Raw genomic sequence first — 12,867 nt, forward strand, 5'->3', positions numbered from 1 at the left:
ATGTTTGAGACTACAATTCCCATCATCCCTGACCACTGGTCCTGCTAGCCAGGGATCATGGGAGTTGTAGGCCAAAAACATCTGGAGGACCGTGTTTGAGGAAGCCTGTAGTAGACACTGACAGCCTTCTCTTCCAGGAATAAGTCCAATCCTCTTTTAAAGCCATCCAAGTTTGTGGGTTCCCGCAGGAGTGAGTTCCACAGTTCAACCATGTGCTGTGTGAAAAGCTCCTTCCCTTTATCTGTCCTCAATCTTCCACCAACACTTTAGGAGGGCGCCAGGTTGGCACATATTGTGACAAACCACTAAAAAAAGTGTTCTCTATAAAGAAAAAAAACTATTTATTAAGTGCATGGGATGCTAGAAGAAAAAAGCACACTAAAAAGGATATACCAAGAGCTCTGGCCAAAAGTTTCAATACAAGGAATAATTCCTACTCGAGAGTTGAAAAGAAAAACGTGTCTATTCTGCTAAGAATAACAGTTTTAAACTACTAGTAAACTTAAACACAACGCATAAGTGCGACAGTTTTAAAATAATAGTAAATTTAAACACAACGTTTAAGTACAGAAATAATGTAGTTTCAAATATGCAGTGATATAGTATAAAGGTACATAAAATACCAGTACACAACAATTGTTTCATATAAGTCTCAATGGCAGTCAAAAAGAATCCATATTATATAAAATCAGAATAAGGAATCAAATAGGGCCAAAGAGAAGTATCCAGAGTATGAATCAGATGTACGACTCAGTAGTGGTGACAAGGACAGGGCCCTGTTTCGGAGTAAACGCCTTCTTCAGCTGGTAATATCAAATATTATGTCAAAATAAATCAAGGTTCTCCAATACCATAAATCTTAATTATAATGAAGTATATACATTCTAAAGTGTATTAATGCATATCATGATATTTGGTTCCATACCTCGATTTTTTAAGGAATATAAATCTGTTGGAAGTCTGTATCATTCAATTCTTTTATGTTTCTTTTTCCAACATACGTCTAGAAATGAGAATTTACAAGAGTTATTATTTCCAGTCAAATTGTTTGTGAAAAACGGACATCAGATGAGTGTTTCCTCACCTTAGATAAATGAACCCAAATTTTCTTGCGTTTCTCTGTGCGTTTTCTATTAGGGAGTGAGATCATTGTCTTATATATGTGTCTGTGAGGGAGGAGTATAGGCTCTCCCTTCTTAAAGGTGAAGAAAAAAGCACAGATTGTTGCAAAAACACCACAGTATTTAAATCATCATCCTGTTAAAGTGGTACCTCGGGTTACATACACTTCAGGTTACAGACTCTGTTAAGCCAGAAATAGTACCTCGGGTTAAGAACTTTGCTTCAGGATAAGAACAGAAATTGTGCAGCGGCGGCATGGCAGCAGCGGGAGGCCCCATTAGCTAAAGTGGTGCTTCAGGTTAAGAACAGTTTCAGGTTAAGAAACGGACCTCCAGAACGAATTAGATTCTTAACCAGAGGTACCACTGTATTTCAGTTATTATCATTATTATCATAACGTATTATTACTTCTTTAAAAAAAAACAACCCAGTATCATTAGTGTGATAGAATTGTTAAGTGTGCCAAGTTTAGGACCTGGAAGATCAGGGTTCAAATTCCCACACAGCCATGAAGGTCACCAAGTAGCCTTTATCCAATCACCATCTCTCAGCCTAACCTCCTACCTCACAAGGTTGTTGTGAGGATAACATCAGGAGAGAAGCAGGGAGCAGCATGCACTCCTCAAGGGAGACATGTTTTGTTGCAGCTGGGGCAAGTGAAGGTGTCCGTTTTTGCTGCTGCAGATGCACCAGGGCGTTTCTTCTCCCTGCGCTCCTCCCAGTGGTCATTCCTCCTCTGGTCACTGCTGTGGAGTCGACTGTCTGTCTCTGGGAAGAAAGGTGGTGTGTGATAGGTAAAGGTAAAGGGACCCCTGACCATTAGGTCCAGTCGTGGCTGACTCTGGGGTTGCGGCACTCATCTCGCTTTATTGGCCGAGGGAGCCGGCGTACAGCTTCCGGGTCATGTGGCCGGAGCAGGGACCGAGGAACGGGAGCTCACCCCGTCACAGGGATTCGAACCACCAACCTTCTGATCGGCAAGTCCTAGGCTCTGTTGTTTAACCCACAGCACCACCCGCGTCCCATATATATATATATATATATATATATATATATATATACAAACAAATAAATCTGATCATATGAAAACCCACCGTTCTCCATAACGATTTGTTATAATTATTTATATCCCTCAAACGGCCTCAGCGTGCCTATGGCAGTAAGATAACAATAATAATAATATTTTATTATATATACCCTGCCCGTCTGGCTCAGTTGCCCCAGCCGCTCTAGGCAACGTAATAAAACATCAAACATTGATAGTAACAATCTGATCCAATATTTTAAAAAATCAGAATATAAAACAAACCAATTCCACACCAAAGCCAGGATCACATTTTTACAGTTGCTATCACAATAAAAGCACATTCTCGTTCTAATTTACTATGTTTTTTATTATTATTATTATTATTATTATTATTATTATTATTATTATTATTATTATTATTATTATTATTATTATTGCTGCTGCTTTGCAACCGTTGCAACGAATAACACTACGCCAGGAGTGGGCAAACTCCAGCCCTCCAGATGTTTCCGACTACAATTCCCATCATTCCTAGCTAACAGGTCCCATGGTCAGGGATGAGGGGAATTGTAGTCCTAAACATCTGGAGGGCCGGAGTTTGCCTATGCCTGCTCCACGCTATACTAACAGAGCTATTTCATTCATAGCGCATCAGCATCGCCTTGTGACCGAGAGCGGAGTCCCCCCTCCCAAGCGGCTTCCGATTCAGCAACCCAACGTTCTAGGGCAGCCTCGGCCCCGCCCCTTCGCGTTCCGAAAAGGAGGCGCGGAACGAAGATTGGCCCACGCGCCGCGCCGTCCGCCGTTGCTAAGGAGGGCCAGAGACGCGGCCTTTAGCAACGGGCCCTCTCCCGGCGCCTGCGAGGCCCCGATGGCGGCCGCCGCTAGCCCCACCGTCTTCCTTCTCATGGTCAATGGGCAGATCGAGAGCGCGCAGGTGAGCCGGAGGGGGGCGCAGGGGCTGCTTTTGTCCCGCTGGAGAAACGGGTGAATCACCCCTCCAGGCCTTCGCCGTGGTATCTCCCGCCTGTTCTGTACCCCCAGGCCATGGGCGGAACCAAGTCGGACAGAGGGGGGTGCGACCTTTCTTTACTCCCGCGCCCCGTTTTCCACTCCCCTTCTGTTGTGCCTTTCACAGAAAGAGAGAGCCTGACTGTGTTTTCTCCCCGGGCTTCCATCTCCCTATTGCAAGCAGCGCAACAGGCAGAAACCCAACAGGTGCAGCTGCTCATAGAAATCGGGTTGGGGTGGGGTATTGCATTGGGTTTTCACCACCTATGCCTGTAATTAGAAATGCCTGCTTCTCTTGCTTCTGTGCATCAGTTAGCTGCGGGGCAGGCACAAATCCCACAGGTGCAGCAATTAGCGGACGTCGTCATCCTTGCATACAGCCTATAGGTATAAATGGCACTTGCGTGAAACCCTCTCATGACAAAATATCAGAGCGGTGAACAGCAAGGGAAGCTTGACGGGTTGGATTTGTGCCTTAGAGTGCAGATGTGAAAGGGTGAAGAACCTTGCATGGGATTTTGAGGTGTCAGCAGGTATGTCTGTAGGTTTCCCCTGGCATCCTTAAGTTGTAGCTGGTTTTTCATTTAAAGGGTGCTGGTAGCAGAGTAAGAAATGAAGAAATGAAGAAAAGCTGCTGTGTTGCATTGCCTGGCCTGAGGAAAAGTGAGACAAGCTTCCCAATCATTGCACTTTGTGGCAAAAGCTGCTGCTGCCGGCCCAAGCACTGCATTCAGTAAACCCCCACACATCAGGATGAGTATAGGGAGCTGTATGGAAAGATGCAAATAACCTTTTTTTTTCATTTTCAGTTCCCAGAGTTTGATGACCTCTACTGCAAGTACTGCTTTGTGTACGGTTACGACTGGGCCCCTACTTCAGTAAGTCTTTCTCCAGTCATCTTGCTCCTTCCTTAACCACAAGCCCAGTGGTTTTTCTGGACCGCTTGCATCGAATCCATCCATTTTGCTTTGCTGTGCTTTGAAAAGGAATCAGCATCCGCAACAGTGAAACAGAATATCCGTTATCAGGGTCTATCTTTGATTGCCAAATTCAAGAGGCAGCAGACAGGTTCAGGTCCTTGTGATTTTCCCAGAGGCCTCCGGCTGCTCGATTTGGGAAGAAGGATGCTAGACCAAATAGATATACAGTCGTACCTTGTTTTGCGACCGGGATCTGTTCCAGAGCCCCGGACGCTAGACGAAAAGGACACACGACAAAGAGCCGTTCTGCACACACACACACACACAGAGCAGTTTGCGCTTCTGCACATGCGCAAGCGGCAAACCCAGAAGTAACCCGTTCCAGTACTTCCAGGTTTGCCGCAGACGTTCAGTGAAATGGACGCTCAATGAGGTGAACTCAAAACGAGGTACCACTGTAATCCAAAACATGTCTGTCAGGGGCTCAGGAGCAGAGGCACAGGAGGGGGAGGAAATGGAGAGCGAGGGAGAGGAATCCGAGGGGAGCGTAGGAGAAGATGACAGTGGATCGGAAGATTCACAGAAGGGGGCGCCGGTGGCCAGGGCAAGGGGGGTCCCAAGGGGGACACTCCAGAAGCAAGGGCCCAGCGGGGACTCCCAGAGCAGCAGTTGGAGATCAGGACCAGCTTCCCCACCAGAGCATAGTGGGGGGGAAGAGTTCCCCACCAGGGAGAGAAGACGAGGCAGAGCTGACCACGCCTCCATCGGAGAGTCGGACAACGGAGGGGAGGTCAGATCCGGCCAGTATCCCGGAAGAGGGAAGCAGTGACAGAAGTAGTGTAACGGTTAGGAGAAAGGTCACTGGGTTGGCACGAGAGGAAAGTTCAAATGTACAGGAGCGCGGGACAGCAGAGAATGAGGATTGGGAACCGGGTCCTAAAGCCCGCCGGAGGGAGGGGGAGGAGCTAAGCGACTCAGCATCGGAAGAGTCCAGCTCTGACAATGTCTCTTGCTACACCTGTTGAATACCAGAATCTCCCCTGCCCCACCCCCCAAGCACCTCATTTCCCTAGCTCAGGGATTGGGTAGTACCTCTGGTTTCTGAACTCTGATAATGTCCCTTCTTCACCTGGATGGTGTTGTGGTCATTTCTATTTTCTATCAACCGCATGCTGTTTTTGTGAACCTATTCCGTTTTTCAGGAAGACCTGTGGTTGTGTTCCTCTGATCTTTGGAATCTCCTTCCAAAATCAGAATAGAAATACTATGTGAAAAGCAAAGGTCTGACTCCACCCTCCCTTTTCCTTACAGGGTTTGGAAGAAGGAATCTCGCAGATCACTTCTAAAAACAGAGTCGCCCCGCAAGACCTGGTGTGGAATTTCCCCATTGACATCACTTTCAAGAGCACAAATCCCTTTGGCTGTAAGTAAAGTGAAGCAAGAGAGTCTTGGAGCTCGAAAACCACCAACAGGAAGAGGGTGGCTTGAGGTGCTCTGGCCCGTCTCCCAAGTTTGGTGCATGCATGTTAAAAGAGAGATTTGGAATGCAACAGGTATGGAAGGTTCTAGTAGCCCTTAGCAAGGCTTTGGGTTTCTGATAGGAAAGACAGAATGGATGGATCAGGCCTTTCGATCCCTTCTGCTTAATAAAATGGGAAGGGAATGGGGGGGGGGGGGTTCTGTCCTGAAAAAGATCTCAAAATTCTGCAGTGAGGCAACCGAAATTCTGCACCAAGCAAAGCTGAATTTGGTGCTTGCTGCAAATGCTGCAAACCTAGTGCCTTTTAACACTTAACAAATACAGTCATACCTCGGGTTGAATACGCTTCAGGTTGAGCGTTTTTGGGTTGCGCTCCGCGGCGACCCGGAAGTAACGGAACACGTTACTTCTGGGTTTCGCCACCTGCGCATGCGCAGATGCTCAAATGACGTCACATGCACATGCAGAAGCGGCAATCTGCGGCATGCGCAGACGCGGGTTGTGTTCGCTTCAGGATGCAAACAGGGCTCCGGAACAGATCCCATTTGCATCCAGAGATACCACTGTAGCTGGATTACTTATTCTGCTTTTACTAGTTACAGAGAAGGGCAAAGAGAGACTGCAGAGGAGAGTCCTGCTTATACAGTGGTGCCCCGCAAGACGAATGCCTCGCAAGACGAAAAACCCGCTAGACGAAAGGGTTTTCCGTTTTTCGAGGCGCTTCGCAAGATGAATTTCCCTATGGGCTTGCTTCGCAAGACGAAAATGTCTTGCGAGTCTTGCGATTTTTTTCGCTCCCCCCCCCTCTTTTTCATAGCCGCTTTGCCGCTAAGCTGCTAATAGCGCTAATCCACTAAGCCGCTAATAGGGATGCTTCGCAAGACGAAAAAACCGCTAGACGAAGAGACTCGCGGAACGGATTCTTTTCGTCTTGCGAGTCACCACTGTACGTACATTTTGGGCGTCCTTTGTTCTCCATCAAGACTGGCAAGAACTGAATCCACTGAGGGAGGAACCTTCCAGCAATGCTGGGGGTTGGACTAGACGACCTTTGGGGAACCCCTTCCAACTCCACGATTCTGTGATTCCACCAGCTATGCTTCTTTTCAGCCATGCCTGTTAAGAAGGCCTGAGACCAAACACGCTTGGCAAAGTGGTCTTCTTCCCCTTACAACAACCCAAGACACCTCGCCTCAAAGGAATAGCTGATGAATCTGGGGGCCTTACACCTGTCACAACTCCAGAAATAATACAAAACAAAACGGGCCAGCCTGTCACTTTATGTCACTGAGCTACTTTGCCCTGGGGGCAGGAGGAGGGTGGGGAGACACCTGGCCACCTGTTTACCCAGTGGGAATTATTAGTCGCTGAAGCCAAGTGATACAACTTCAGAGCTGCTCTCCCACCAAACTTCATCCACACACCTGCAGCTGGTGCAGAAAACATGGTGGGATGCTGGTAATAGCCAGCAAGATGGGAAGAGGACCAAATCCATCCCAGCACCCTTAGGTTGATGAACCTTTTCTTTTCTCTCAAGGGCCTCAGATAGTCATAAGCGTGTATGGCCCTGATCTTTTTGGGAATGACGTGGTCCGAGGCTATGGAGCTGTTCATATTCCTTTCACCCCGGGGAGGTGAGTTCATAATCGCACTCCTTGACTCAGTTTGAACATAGTTGCCTTAAGCTGTTGCACTCTTCTTCTTTTAAAAAATACAGTTTTGTCGGTTTCCAATCTATAACAATTACAAAAGAGAGAGGAAAAGATGCAAATATAGTCTTGCAGTCTTGAAAACTGGCGTCCAGAGCATGAGACGGACGCTACCGCTGGATTATGGGAAGTCGGCCAAAGAGGAGCTGATCTCTCAGCAGAGCCATTGTGGGTGGGTCACTGAGATGACATAACAATTATTTCCTTAAAGAATAGGTCCCAATCCCCCACCCCACACCGCTCAGTGGGTCACTGCAACGTTATTTTATCCTTGTTCATTATTGACTCCACAAAACATCAAATCCTTTTTCTTTCTGCCAAGGGGTATGTGAGATTTTTTGGCTTTGATGGGGCACTGAAAACACTGACTTTCTTAATCTTTCCTTTTCTGGATCTTTTCTAATTGGTTGAGCTCCCAGATTTGGATATCCTAAATTCTGTTTCAGGCATAGGAGGACCATCCCAATGTTCGTTCCTGAATCGACATCCAAGCTGCAGAAGTTTACAAGGTACTGAAGAATGTGTACGATGTGGGTGAATATTTACTAGGAAGTGGTTTTTTTTATACATGTCTTAGAAGCACTGGGCTCCAGTGGGCATCATCTCAATTTACTTGGTTCACTTGTCCACACTGCAGTCCCTTTGGCTGCTGGGGTACCAATATGACCTCCCTGCCACCAATTAGACGGCTTGCAAATGTAACAGCTTGATTGCACATAGGTGCCCTTTTTGTGCAAATCATCTATTTAATATTTAGGGAGCAAGCCACGCAAACGAGGGCCCTATGCAATTTGATATTTGAACCAAACAGTTATACGAACTGGCCCCTGGCACAGCCTGCCAGCGGCTTGAAGCTTCTCCCTAACCACACTTGCATGCACACAACTGCTAGCACTTTCCTCGCTGCGTGTTGGGTAGGAGGGGCTCGATCCCCATACACTGTAAACAGCACACTGTTGGCCTGGGCTGGGGACGAGGCACAGGGAGAGTTCAAACTGTTGGCCAGCTGTGGCAAAGGAAAACTCGCCAGGAGCCTAGTAAGAATAAGGAAGCAAAGGGTCATTGTTTAACGGCAGGGCTCTGGCTTTGCAAACTCAATCCTTGGCATCACCAGGTAACAGTGGAGAAATTTCCCCATCTGAAACAGTGGAGAGCTGCTGCCACTCATCAGGGTACATTTGATTTAAATCACTAGCCAGTAAGACTTGATTTAAATCATTATTTTTTTACGGAAAGAGTCATTCCAACCAGAGGAAGGTTTCATTTTTGGAATAATAAATTTTCAGAGCAGTTTTTACAGTTATATAAAAAAAATACTGATTTGGTTATACTAATAGAAATACATAGGCAGATAATTATGAAATTATTGTGAGGTTTAATAAGTTAACTGTTTATATTTGGACAACTTTTCTGTTGCACTTTATTGGAAGGAGAAAAACAATCATTTCCTTAATAACAATTTAAACAGTTGATTTAACTAAAACAAGAACTTTATAGCATATGTATCCATGTTTGTTAACTGATGTGGTTAAACAATTTAAGTGAGTTTTAGCACACATGAAAAACTTAAAACAAATCCTTATTTTCTGATAAATAGCCTTTGTACTATAATAAAACCTAAATAGAAAACTATCTTTAGAAAGATATTGTTCCCCAAAAGCATTTTATTTTTGAAATCCGATTTAAATTTTAAAAACCGATTTTTTTAATTTGATTTTTTAAAAAAAGATCATTGGTTTTTATCCACCCTGCCACTCACTATAGACTAGGGATGGAGAACATGTAACCCTCTAGGCAATGTTAGACTACAGTTCCCATCAGCCTTGGACTGCAATGCTAGTGGTCAGCGATGAGAAGAGCTGTGCTCTAACCACTTCCAGAGAGTCAATTTCTCGACCCCTTGTTTAAAGCACCTTGCTGTGTGGTTTCCAACAAAGTCTGGGAGCGTTTGTGGCTGGCTGAACTTGTAAGAGAGATTCTGGGATTGTGAGATTTAGGGCCACAGTAACATTTGACAGGCTTAGGTTACGGGGGGATTTGGATCGAGTGGAATTGTGAGGCTGCCTCGATGACCCGGGACCTTTCTCTTTCTCCCAGCTGGCTTATGGGAAGACGCCCAGAGTTCACGGACCCCAAGGTCGTAGCGCAGGGAGAAGGCCGAGAAGGCAAGTGCTTGGGGAGGGAACCCCCCTTAGATGGGATGAACGTTATCTGCAGGCCAGGCCCTGCGGAGGTGGAATCACAGGCAGAGCCTGGCCCCTAAAGAGCAGGGGCAAAGACTGAGCTTGAAACGTTGACCCAATTCAGAATCCGCTCATGTTCAGGGCTGCTCCTCCTCCTGCAGAAGATGTTGGCACCGGATAATTCTTGTGGCATTGGGGGAGAAGAGTCCCAAGTGGGAGGTGTTCCGTGGTGGAGGTACAGAAGACAGCATCTGGTTTGGTTTATAAATATACCCTGAAGCTGGAAGGGCGTTAGGGAGGGAGGGGATTGGGAGGGGAACTGCAACTAAGGGAGAAATATGCGGGGGGGGGGGGCAAGATGAACCTTGAGATGCCTTCCAACTTTAGCATTCTGTGATTCCAAAGCAGGCTGTGTTATATCTGCAAATAAATATGCATTGCCAAGGGAAGACGTCCGGTGTTAGTAGGGGGGCGATGAATGTGCAGCGCTTACTCTCCCCCCATTGAATTTTCAAGTGCAGTTGCATTCAGAAAAGCAGACATTGAACCACCACCCTTTGATCTTAATGACCTTTTTATGGCCTCAGCCCAGTAGACCTGAAGGAGCATCTCTATCCCCATCATTCAGCCCAGACACTTGAGGTCCAGCTCCAAGGGCCTTCTGGCGGTTCCCTCATTGTGCGAAGAGAGGTTACACGGAACCAGGCAGAGGGCCTTCCCGGTGGTGGCGCCCGCCCTGTGGAACTCCCTCCCATCAGATGTCAAGGAAATAAACAACTATCTGACTTTTAGAAAACATCTGAAGGCAGTCCTGTTTAGTGAAGTTTTAAATATTTTATCGTGTTTCTAATATTCTGTTGGGAGCTACCCAGATTGGCTGGGGAGGCCCGGCCAGATGGGCAGGCTACAAGTAATAAATTAGTTTTATTTTATTTTAAGAGTGAAATAAACTCCTGCTGGTTTTCATTTCATTCCACTTGGTCTTCTTCCAGTGACCCGGGTGCGCTCGCAAGGCTTCGTCACCCTCTCCTTCAACGTGGTGACCAAGGACATGAAGAAGCTGGGCTACGACGTGAGCTCTGCCAGCGCGTCCAACCCCTCGCTCCCGTCAGTGGCAGGCGGCATTCAAAACTACTGAACACCAGGTGGTTGCTGGCCTGCTTTGAAAGCCCGTAGGGTCACCTGCCCCCCTGGCAAAGGTATTTGAACTAGGATCACTCCAGATGCCAGCTCAGGCCTGTTGTAGTTGTCACGGGACTAACAAGTGTGTCCTGAGGACCGTTTCAAATGTTCTGTTACCAAGGTGCTAGGGCGGGGGTGCTGAGCTTACAACCCCATAGCCTGTGTCTGAACCCTGCCCTCTGCCCCACCAAAGCAATTTTGGGTACACCCCAAATACCAGCTTTACCTGCCGTGACGAAATCAGCAGCAAGTAACGTGGCATCCCTAGACAGGGCACAGAGGTTTAAACCCAGGCCCAGCATTGTGCCAAGTCCACCCTCTTTATATGAACTGCAGAGCAGGCTGAGTTTTCCTTCCCTCCACCCAGCACAGCAGGGATAGTGAGCATGGTTGTCTCCAGCTGGCTGCATCTCCCATCATCCCTGGCCTTCTGGCCAAACCTGATGGAAGTTGGAGTTCCAACATCCGTAGAGCACTGACAAAGGGCCACTCTACCGAAAGGAACGCAACAGGATTCTGGAGGGCACCAGGCCATGGCAGATGGCTCATATATGGCTGGTCATGTAAGGAAGGGTTCCATGTATGTAGAAATGTAGCGCAGCAGGGAGCAAGCTTGCGGGCTTTTTTTTTTTTAGCAGCACAACACTTGAAAGGATTACCTGCAGCTAAAAATCGTGGGTCTTTTTTTACACTTCACAAGCCTACACGGTAGGAGGGTTGGCTTCACTGTCGTGCCGCTCAGTTTCTCGCCTCTGCTTTGAGGGGTCGGTTATCCCATTATGGCCAAGACAGAAAGTATAGCATGCAGGAAGCATAGCATGCTTACAAACTTGCCTGCTCTGTGCCAGCTACACTTAAGCCATTTGCAAGTTTTCCTCTGCCCAGCTTGCTAGCAGTTGCAAGGGGCAACTGTTTTCTTTAGGGGAACGTTCCTGCATATCTCAAAGTATGTTGTGGCAGAAGCAGTCCTAATGCCCTAAAGCTCCAACCTCCCCAAGTTCATCCCTTGCTTTTTACACACGTTACTCATCCTTGAGCATTCACTTGTTTAGGACGAGGTTTGTAACTGTTGGAAAGTTGGAGGTAAGAGAGAATCTGCTTTTCTCGCTCTCTGACCGCCCCTTATGGCACCTGATTTATCCCATTTCATCAGTATTGCAGAACTGTTTTAAATTAGTCCTGCAGGGAGGCCCACTGCTGTTGTGCAGCAAACAAGTGGGTTTAATGACCAGCATGAATGAGACCTGCAGGAAAGAGGAGGAAAATCAAGTATAAGGGATAGTTTGAATATTACTTGAAACTGGTTTCTTGCAGTATGGAAAGTGATATTTTAAAAATAACGCCAACACTTATTTACGAAAGCAATAGCATTTGCTATTAAACAGATGAGCTTATTTAGAATTTCCTACACCCAAATTGGTGCTTTGTAAATTCCCACCAACTTGCCCAGTGTACTTTGGAAGGATCTAGAGAGTACCCTTGTACTTACACCATTTTGTACAGTTTCATTTTAAATAAAGGCTTTCCACATTTGTGGGGGCAGCAGTCTTCTTTGTAGTAATATTGTCTGCAAGGTTTTTTAAAGAATGTGGTGGGGGAAAAGAGAGTCTTCTTATCAAATCACTCTGGGTATGTCCATACATGAATGCACAGAGCATTTGCCTTTATTCCTATGTATCAAGAGCACAAAACAATGATCCTTGGGACTTAATGATGTCCAAAAGAAGAGATGGTGGTTTGGTTAGGGTGAAACAAATCACAGTCTGAAGGCTTTGTTCTCAACTTACCAGTCATGGTTTGTTTAGAGCAGGGTTTCCCAGACTTCGGTCTCCAGCTGTTTTTGGACTACAACTCCCATCATTCCTAGCTAGCACTGCCACTGGTCAGGGATTATGGGAATTGTAGTCCAAAAACAACTGGAGACCAAGTTTGGGAAACCCTGGTTTAGAGCAAAGGAAACCACTATCCCCTGTTTGGCGATAACACCAAGCCAAGGAACATGGCGCTTGCTTCCGTTCCCTAGGGGAGAGGAGCAAAACTGGGGTGCTCTGCACTTCCATAGGTAAAGGTAAAGGGACCCCTCACCATTAGGTCCAGTCGTAAACGACTTGGGTTGCGGCGCTCATCTCGCTTTATTGGCCGAGGGAGCCGGCGTACAGCTTCCGGGTCATGTGGCCAGCATGACTAAGCCGCTTCTGGCGAACCAGAGCAGCGCACGGAAATGCCGTTTACC

General features: G+C 46.8%; 2 protein-coding genes across 6 annotated transcripts in view; both read left to right on the forward strand.

The window, feature by feature from the left end:
• SHMT1 (serine hydroxymethyltransferase 1) overlaps window positions 1-12,867 on the forward strand; it is a 343,621-nt gene that overhangs the window by 30,626 nt on the left and 300,128 nt on the right. The gene's annotated exons all lie outside the window — the stretch shown is intronic.
• On the forward strand, window positions 2,946-12,179 carry B9D1 (B9 domain containing 1). 5 transcript variants are annotated; one of them, XR_014557796.1, is made up of 8 exons: window positions 3,182-3,367; window positions 3,970-4,038; window positions 5,392-5,503; window positions 7,098-7,194; window positions 7,716-7,778; window positions 9,367-9,434; window positions 10,445-12,053; window positions 12,085-12,179. XR_014557796.1 is itself a non-coding variant. In XM_083711841.1 (7 exons), the coding sequence occupies exons 1-7, from the start codon at window positions 3,021-3,023 to the stop codon at window positions 10,588-10,590; spliced, it is 621 nt and encodes a 206-aa protein (XP_083567967.1). In that variant the 5' UTR covers window positions 2,946-3,020; the 3' UTR covers window positions 10,591-12,179. The 5 variants fall into 5 exon arrangements, 4 of the variants coding, with proteins under 4 accessions (XP_083567967.1, XP_083567968.1, XP_083567966.1 ...); XM_083711841.1 differs by lacking the exon at window positions 3,182-3,367 and adding an exon at window positions 2,946-3,086 and having other exon boundaries at window positions 10,445-12,179; XM_083711839.1 differs by having other exon boundaries at window positions 10,445-12,179.

Source organism: Podarcis gaigeae (assembly GCF_964106915.1).
Source record: "Podarcis gaigeae genome assembly, chromosome: 14".
NCBI lineage: Eukaryota > Metazoa > Chordata > Lepidosauria > Squamata > Lacertidae > Podarcis > Podarcis gaigeae.

Excerpts from the sequence above, each read along its gene's own strand:
- B9D1 (XM_083711839.1), top strand. The coding sequence starts at position 3,197 with ATGGGCGGAACCAAGTCGGACAGAGGGGGGTGCGACCTTTCTTTACTC. Across the intron at positions 5,504-7,097 it reads GAGCACAAATCCCTTTGGCT|GGCCTCAGATAGTCATAAGC; the intron begins GTAAGTAAAGTG and ends TTTTCTCTCAAG. Across the intron at positions 7,195-7,715 it reads ATTCCTTTCACCCCGGGGAG|GCATAGGAGGACCATCCCAA; the intron begins GTGAGTTCATAA and ends ATTCTGTTTCAG.